Raw genomic sequence first — 8587 nt, 5'->3', positions numbered from 1 at the left:
ATTTCCTGGAAATTAATAAATCTGTACTGGCTGTCTGAGAACTCTTTTTGGATCTGAGTTCAATGTTTTGACATTTTGCAAAAAGCTAGTTCAGTTTTGGCTAGTTATCTTTCAAGAAGTAAGACAGATATTGATACATGGATTCATTATGACTTCCTGCTCCCTTTGAGTAATGCCTTCTAACTTCTCTTTAAGCTTCAATGATCACCAATGGGCAAGATTAATTTGTCCTCAAAATCAACATCTTCCACGTTTTGGTTGATCATCAAAGTGCTAGATGATTTAATATGTTAGTCTACAAAAACCAATGAAACATTGCCACGTTACCTTGAGTTTCAATGCTGACAAAAAACCCATTCTACTCTGCCAAACTGTGGTTATCAATCCCGACCTATTGCACTAGTGGCCCAAACCCAACCAGACTCCAGGCTGGATGCACCTTGTGCCAATGACATGGACTACTATGGTGGATTTGTAGATGGCATTTTACCAGCCAAAGCTGGTAACTGGTCAAACAAAAGAAAAAAAGTACTACTTAAGGGAAATGTGACAGCCGATAATAAGTCAACAGGCAATATAACATAAAGGGGATAATGATGGGAAAGGCAAAGTCGTTGGTTTTCATATAGTATTTATCAAACCAATCTGTCATGAATGCAAACCAGGAACTTGATCCAGCCAACAACATGAGGAAATATACAAGGCAAGGCACAAATGCATAAGCATGAAACATGAGGGTCTACATAAGCACAACACAAAGCCACAATTAGATGATCTCAGATTGGATGTCAACTGCACGTGCATGTTAAAACTATATATAACCTCTTGTTGTCCTACAATATTATATTCATCTTTTCCCCTAGATTTGTACAAGATTGGGGTAGACTTAGAATTCATAATCTAATAGGGAAATGCCTATCAGCATAAATATCTTACGTGGAAATTCTAATTCCTTGCTAACAAACTTTGTAATAAATAGGCCAGTCCTGATCTTTATGTTCTTATACAAGCATTTTTGTCTATCGCATAATGTCAAAACCTGAACATTTGCTAGAATATTTATTATAATACAGGTACCAGAGATAAGTACGAAAAGTTGAGTTGAAGATATTTTCTTAGGCAACAAAGTGGAAGAATGAAAACATTTACTCCACATTTGTAGCACATAAAGCTGCAGAACTTTGTGAATAAATCAGCTAATTTCAGTTCCTGGGTTTAAAGATGGGGACATACTCCTGGGTACTAGATTTCAATGTAATATACTCTTCTCTATATTTGTATCCTGTTTTACCCTTCTGCAAAATGGCATTCCGATCTTTGTATCCAATGCCATATGGTAAGTATGGCTACGCTTATTCTCCTTCAGATTTCTTCATATGGGATCCCAGGGAGTGGGTTGCTGCTCCTACTTCCACTCTGCAAGGGGTCCCATGAAACTTTCGTGCAGATACAAGAAAAGAAAGAATCTTAAGCTGAAAAAGTGGATCTTCATTTTGTAGCAAGAATCCAAGAGAAGGCAGCTTGGTAACTTTCCCTGAACCTTTAAACTAAATTTACTGCCAAGTGGCAGGATGGAAATGATTGGTGTGGCTAATATTTTTTCATGTTTAACTTTCTGGTAAAAACTTCTGATTTTTCCCTGCCAAATAAGAAGATTTCAAATGTACATGGGACCAGGTTTCAGCATACAATATCGTGAATTCTCACTGCAGCACCCAATGAGAAATCCTGTTGCACTACTCCATGGGACCGCTAGGATAGACTCCTGAAATTGTTTTAGGTAGCTATTGTGGCTACCAGATTTCTGGTGCTTCCACAATAAGCCCTGTAGATTACTTGTAGGGCCCTGTAGATTACTTGTAGACTAAGGCATTATACCCTGAGATTGATTAAGGAGATTTTCTGTAACTTGTTAGGTCAAGTTGGGAGAGGATAGACATGACCATTAAAAATGTTAGGTAGATGATTGCTACTCAATTGTCGAATTACAGTGAATTTGTTTTCCTTATTTTTGAAATAATGCACCCAGATGTATTGATATCATACTTTATGTGTTAGTTAATTTAATCTCTTGAACATGTTATCTTGATTAGTGCCAATATGTTTGATGTCTAATGGCATCTGCTCCATATGCACAGATTTGTAAGTGGTTTTTTTTCTTTTCTTAAAATCCTCATTGTATCTCTATAAGCTTTGGCAGATCATTGTAATTATGCTTTACCTCATGGTGTCTTCTTATATCTACCAGTTGCACAGGATTTTCCATTAAAAGAAGAAAGCAACCATGGAAACAAATGCAAAGAGTTCATTAAAGGCAGTTGATGATTGCTGAGTGATTGTGTTTATTAAGTTGCAGTAAGTGAAAATTTCATGAAAGCATGCAATACTTCTAGAGATCACATGAATTTGTCTCAAGAAGAGAGAGTTGTGAAACATATATTTTTAGAGTCAGCAATCAGGATTATGGTGACGCATCTCCCTCAATGCACCTTGTTGTAAAATAAGATAGATGTTTTAAGAATGTGAAGATGGTCACCTTTTTAAATCATCTCATTTAATTTGGAAGTGCAAGAGGTGCATTACAGGCAGAAGACATTTTTAGTACTTACCAAAATTTTCCCATGATAGTCAAACCCTGAAATTTCTTGTAAACGGTATCACCAACACAAGCCAAAAAAATTGTAGTCATGACAGATGCTTTAAATTTTTATTTATTTTTAATTGCATTTAGATGTTATTTGTCCTCAATAACAAAGAGAACAGAATTGTCAAAAACCTGCTGCCCAACACCAAACTGTAATTGTCGAACATAACCTTGCTGTGGTGATCTTACAACATGCTCCATTTTCATGGCTTCTAAAACCAGTATGGCTTGTTCCTTGCCAACCATTTTCCCCTCTTCTACAAGAATCTTCACAATGCATCCTGCCATGGGTGCAATCACTGCTCCTTTTACACTAGTAGTGAATGTATCAGATAACTTATTTTGTTGACCCATAAGATCCTCTTCAGACTGGTGTCTCATTGGTATATCTTGAGTAAAATGATGGTGATGGTTACCATACCAAATGTGTATGTGTTCAATGGAGTCCTTTAAATACACTGCCAAACTCGCATTCATGCTAAGCCCATCAACATGCAGCTTCAACTTTCCTTCCTTGATACCTGCAACATCATCCCCTCTCACTCTAATGCCAAGAAAGTCTCCATCTTCAATCTCCACATAGAATGTGCCATCTTTCTTATACGTTACAAGAATTCCCACAGGTACCCACTCCATATCAACGGTTTCACTCTTCCATTTCAGTTCAAATCCACGCTTCAATTCATTGTTGATGCGGAATGCTGGAGCAGCATGCCAAAGTGAAGATGACCCATCCTCGGCTTGTTCCCTCATGCAGATACAAGCAGCAGCCAGTGCTCCACCAAATTTAGCACTATCCAACTCAGTTTTTACCAATTCAACATTAAAGAGATCATCATTGAAGTGCTGTATAAAGTGGGTCTCAACCTGACCACTAGCAAATGCCCAGTGCCTGGCAAGTCCCTGGAGGAAAGAAATGTTTGTTGGTAAGCCAGCAACCTGGAAGTCAGACAGGCAGTCCTTGAGTTTAACCAAAGCTGCATCCCGGCTCTTCCCCCAGACTACTAGTTTTGCTATCATAGGATCATAATGCATGCTTACAGTATCCTTTTCCCTAACGCCAGTCTCAACCCTCACGGTTGGGGAAACTGCAGGGGGGCAGTAATGATTCAAAACACCTGTTGCAGGCAAAAATCCCTTGGGAATATTTTCAGCATAGATTCGAGCCTCGAAGGCATGCCCAGTACAGGAAATCTGGGACTGCCCAAGTGGAAGGGGCTCCCCATTTGCAACTCGAATCTGCCACTCCACAAGGTCTTGGCCTATTACCATTTCTGTTACAGGGTGTTCCACCTGGAGTAGTGAAATTTTGATTAAAGCATAGCTTTAGAACATGAGAAATCTTGGAAAAAATTCTTCAATAACAAAAACTAGAAACATTTTCCAATTTTAAAAGATCAGTAATGAATCAAAAAGATTTTTAAGAAAAACTGAGGCTAAGGGTGGGATCTCATAGGTGGATCTAATTTCCAATTTTCTTATTTGTAAAGAAAAAATACAAAGTTTCAAGATAATTTGTGGCTAAGAGTAGGGTCCTTCTGAGGGGGCTGCCACTCCTACTTACTGTTCTGGCAGTTCCAAGAAAGCTGTATGAAAAGATTCTAGGGAAGAAAGTCAAAGGACTGACCATTTTCCATCATGAGACTATAAGCGAGTACTAAAGAGGGAAGGGAATGTGTCTGAGGTGCCAAGTGACAGTCTGTCAAAGAAAGTTCCAGTGAAAGTCTCCTGATTTTTCTTTGTGACAACTGGTAGAGAAAACTCAATAAATTCATTGAAGATTTTAATGCAATAGACTATGAAATTCTTGTATGGGATGTCTATTAATATGGAAGCTTTTTAATGCAAAGGCATGTCTCTGTTATGGAATTTCTTTCCATATTAGTAATTTCTCACTTAGCAGCATCGCCTGAGAAAAAACTATAAGAAGGTAACGTTCATTTTAAATTGAAATATTTTTTTTTTAATTCAAGAAACCAACATGCCTACATTAGGTATCCCAATTTTTGCTAACCTGAAGTCGGGTGTTCATCTCCAAGAAAAAGAATTCATCAGATTGAGTATCCATTATGAATTCCACAGTACCAGCACTATAATACCCCACTGCCTTGGCAGCAGATACCGCTGCTTCTCCCAAATGGCGCCGAAGCTCCTCTGAAACATTAGGTGCAGGAGCCTCTTCAATTATCTTTTGATGCCTCCTCTGTACACTGCAATCCCTCTCATACAAATGCACAGCATTCCCTAGCCGGTCTCCAAAAATCTGCACTTCAATGTGCCGAGGGCGGGCAATGTATTTTTCCAAAAGCACAGCTTCATTGCCAAAGGATGCAGCAGCCTCTCGCTGGGCAGCATGTAAAGAGTCCAAAAATTCCTCTGAAAAATAAAATCTAATGCCATAAATAAAAGAAATTCCTAAAACAATCAAAAGTCAGAGAAAAGAAAGGCCAAAGACATATAACTGTAAATCTTAAGAATAAAACGAGCCTATCATAAGTCAAATGACATTAATAAAAAAAGTTATATAAACAATCAAAACTCACAGAAACAAAAGGTCAAAAACATCTAAAGCCTGAAGCTCAGAGTAAGATAAGATTGTTGGAAGTTAAATGCCCTTAATAAAAGAAGTTGCATGAGCAATAAAAAGGAGCATAATGTAAAACAAAGCTACTAACAATTAAATGCCATTTAATAAGACAAGTTACATAAACAATCGATCAGACTGTAAAACAACATGTTTGATAACTTAAACAAAAGGAGTTATGTGTACGATCAAGAGAAGCAAAGAGTGAGACAGTGTTGTTATCAAAAGAGCTATATGAATAATGAGTATAAAGGTAAAGATAGTTTTTTAGGTCACCACAAAGAAAAAAATCAAAAGAATTGTATGAACAACAAGGTAAAGATAATATTTGAAACCGCCACAAAGAAAGAAATCAAAAGAACTGTAGATAAACATAGATTTTTAGGTCACCACAAAACAGAAATCAAAAGAATTATATGAATAACAAATGCAAAAGTTAACATGATTTTTAAGTTCACAACAAAGAAAAACATCAATCGACCTCTCATATTTCAAAATTTTATATGAATTTTGAATTTTTAACCAAACTCACAGTAGACTTAGAACTAAGAAGTTGAAATCTTATTGTCTGATATAAATATAACTGAATGAAAAGAAAAACCAAAACAATTCGAGCACAGAGTAAAAGAAACAAAAAAATACCCGGGGCTGAGACAATGTGCATTCCCTTCCCACCTCCACCGTGCGTAGGCTTGATTAACACCGGGTAGCCAATTCTCTGGGCTTCGGACCTGAGAAGCTCAGGGTCCTGCTCGGCTGCGTGGTAGCCGGGCACGACCGGAACCCCAGCTTGGCTCATAATTCTCTTGGAGGCGCTCTTGTCCCCCATGTCTCGGATCGCCGAGGCTGGTGGCCCAATGAACTTGAGGCCCTCCTTTTCACATAACTCTGCAAAGGGGGCACTCTCAGAGAGAAAGCCATAGCCGGGGTGTACAGCCTGAGCACCTGTGCGCCGGGCTGCCTGGAGAATTGCCCCTGCATTGAGGTAGCTGGCCCGGGCGGCCGCGGGGCCAATGTAAACAGCCTCATCTGCTAGGTTTACATGTAGGGCATTCCTGTCAGCTTCACTGTACACAGCCACAGTCTTTATTCCCAACCGCCTGGCTGTTCCTATCACACGGCAGGCAATTTCGCCTCTGTTTGCTATCAGAATTTTTTCGATACTCGATGAGGTTGAGCTGTAGAGCCTGTTTATTGTCTGAATTTTCTTTGATGAAAGATGTTTTGCAACAAGTCTTGCAATTCCCATTGTAATGTCCTGCCCAGCAAATCCCCTTTGTGCTTGAAAGAGGTTATTCCGTTTTAGGCTGCATTATAACCGTTCAAAGGAGTTCGGTGTAGTGATAAACGGGTATTCTTCCCAGGCTTAAATTTTGAACTTGGCATACAGGGCAAAATTTAGCAGGCCATTGATCTGCAACTCGATTGGGTGGAGATGCAGTGTAAAGTTGGATGACTGGCATGCCATCAGATATGCAAAATGATAACAATTCAGTTTGGATAACTACAACAAATCAAGCTTACACGTCATATCAGAATATTTAAGTTGTGCCCGAGTCTATTGGTATAAGGTAAATTATGTCTGAGAGATATCTTATAATAAAAGGGAATTCAAGAATTGCAACAATATTAGTAGAATCATCAAATTTTCACAATGCCAAGTCTATTCCTCTACTAACCTTTCAACTTTATTTTATTTTATTGATTGTTCTATTTTAAATATTATGGCACTCTTTCACTATCATTTGAATGTAACGGTTTCATATAATTGGAAACAAAGGGTTCTATTTTATTTTGAATAATAAAATAACCTCCCCATAAAAACCAAAAGATGGCATGATGGCATATTTCATGCATTTACCCGTCATTTGCATGTCAAATTGTTTCAAAATTGAATTTTTGTTTACGAACATTTTGATGTCATTGTAGATGCCTCTCGACATAATTACACAAACTCAAATTTTTATGTAGTAATGCCATCCAAAGCTTATGAAAATTAGCTTCTGAAAGTTCTTATGGTTTTTTTAAATTAAAAATTAAATATAGAATAAAGAAGAAGAGATTGTAGTTTATTGATATATAAATATTTAGAGATATTTATTTGAAGAAGATCAAGGTCGATCTTAATCTCTTGAAATATCCAAAGGAAGAGAGACATAGTAGGCATGAGTTTTCCACAATCCATGTAGTATGTGAAAGTGTTTTTAGATAAATTGTGTATGCTTTGTGAATTGATATTTTGGATTGCACTCAACAATCCATCATCAAGAAAAGAGCTAAATTTGATCCTCAAGTAACTCTAACAAAGATCATTCTAATTGTGATAGCTTAGTCAAAAGAGACTCTTAATATAAATGAACACCTAATCAACATGTTGTAACAAGCCACTCAAAGGCAAAATACTCATATCTATATAATTTAATTGCATCCATAAAAAGGGAGTGGAATTAGAAAAGCTTTTAGTTGTTAAAAAGAGATAAAGTTTGTGTGCACAATTACAACATAAACAAAATGTTAATCTCATGAATAACAAGAGAGAGAAAACTAAACATAATTTTTTTTTATTAATCATTTGTGTGCACAATTACAAGATTTTAGACCACTAAAACATTCTTAAACACATAAAGGTTACTAGAATTAAAAAATATATGAGAAAATATCAAGTTTATTGAGAGCTCTATTAGCATGAGCATACCTAGTGCATTCTAAACTTATATTTGAGCATATAGTTCTTAGTTATGCAAAGTTTGCAAAGCTAAAAGACTAAAAACTAAATAGAGACTGGGTACCTCAATCATCTAGGGACTTCGACATACTACCTACATGAAATTCTATATGAAATGGCTCCTTCACCTAGCACATGAATGCCCACTATTTTGATATGAAGTGGAGGAGTAGCTTTCTTCCTTGAACGCATCTTCAATGTTCTAGCATGATCACTACAATAACATTTGAATCTCGAAAACATGGCAGACAAGATCTATAAATATATTATCTATGATATCCATTAAATATCACCTATTATGAAGAATGGTGTGCATGTTAAGAAATATTGGGCCTTTTTCTTACTAATGTAGATCATATAACCAATGCAACACCAAATTTCAAACAACATTAAAATTACTTCAAGTGAGAGCAAGCTCCATTAGATGTGTCAATATGTGATCAATCAAATGACAACTATTTATTTTCTAATATTGTTACATAATTGTAAAACCATTAGAACATTCCCTAACACATAAAAGGCTACTAGAATTATAAAGCATGTGAGAAAATAACAAGTTTGTAAAGATTTGTTAGCGTGATCATATATAGTACAAAATTCTAGATAACAATAAATTTCCCAAAAACAAAAGGCT

General features: G+C 36.7%; 1 protein-coding gene across 1 annotated transcript; it reads right to left on the bottom strand.

The window, feature by feature from the left end:
* Positions 1–2679: 2679 nt before the first annotated feature.
* On the bottom strand, positions 2680–6811 carry LOC131073075 (methylcrotonoyl-CoA carboxylase subunit alpha, mitochondrial). The gene is made up of 3 exons (XM_058009471.2): positions 5871–6811; positions 4659–5020; positions 2680–3937 (listed from the first exon to the last, which is right to left on the bottom strand). Exons 1-3 carry the CDS (start codon positions 6475–6477, stop codon positions 2735–2737), a joined length of 2172 nt encoding a protein of 723 aa, XP_057865454.2. The 5' UTR covers positions 6478–6811; the 3' UTR covers positions 2680–2734.
* Between the last annotated feature and the right edge of the window lie 1776 nt (positions 6812–8587).

Source organism: Cryptomeria japonica, chromosome 3 (genome assembly GCF_030272615.1).
Source record: "Cryptomeria japonica chromosome 3, Sugi_1.0, whole genome shotgun sequence".
NCBI lineage: Eukaryota > Viridiplantae > Streptophyta > Pinopsida > Cupressales > Cupressaceae > Cryptomeria > Cryptomeria japonica.
The sequence above is the reverse complement of the archived record's forward strand: the minus strand, read 5'-3'. Positions and strand labels throughout refer to the sequence as shown.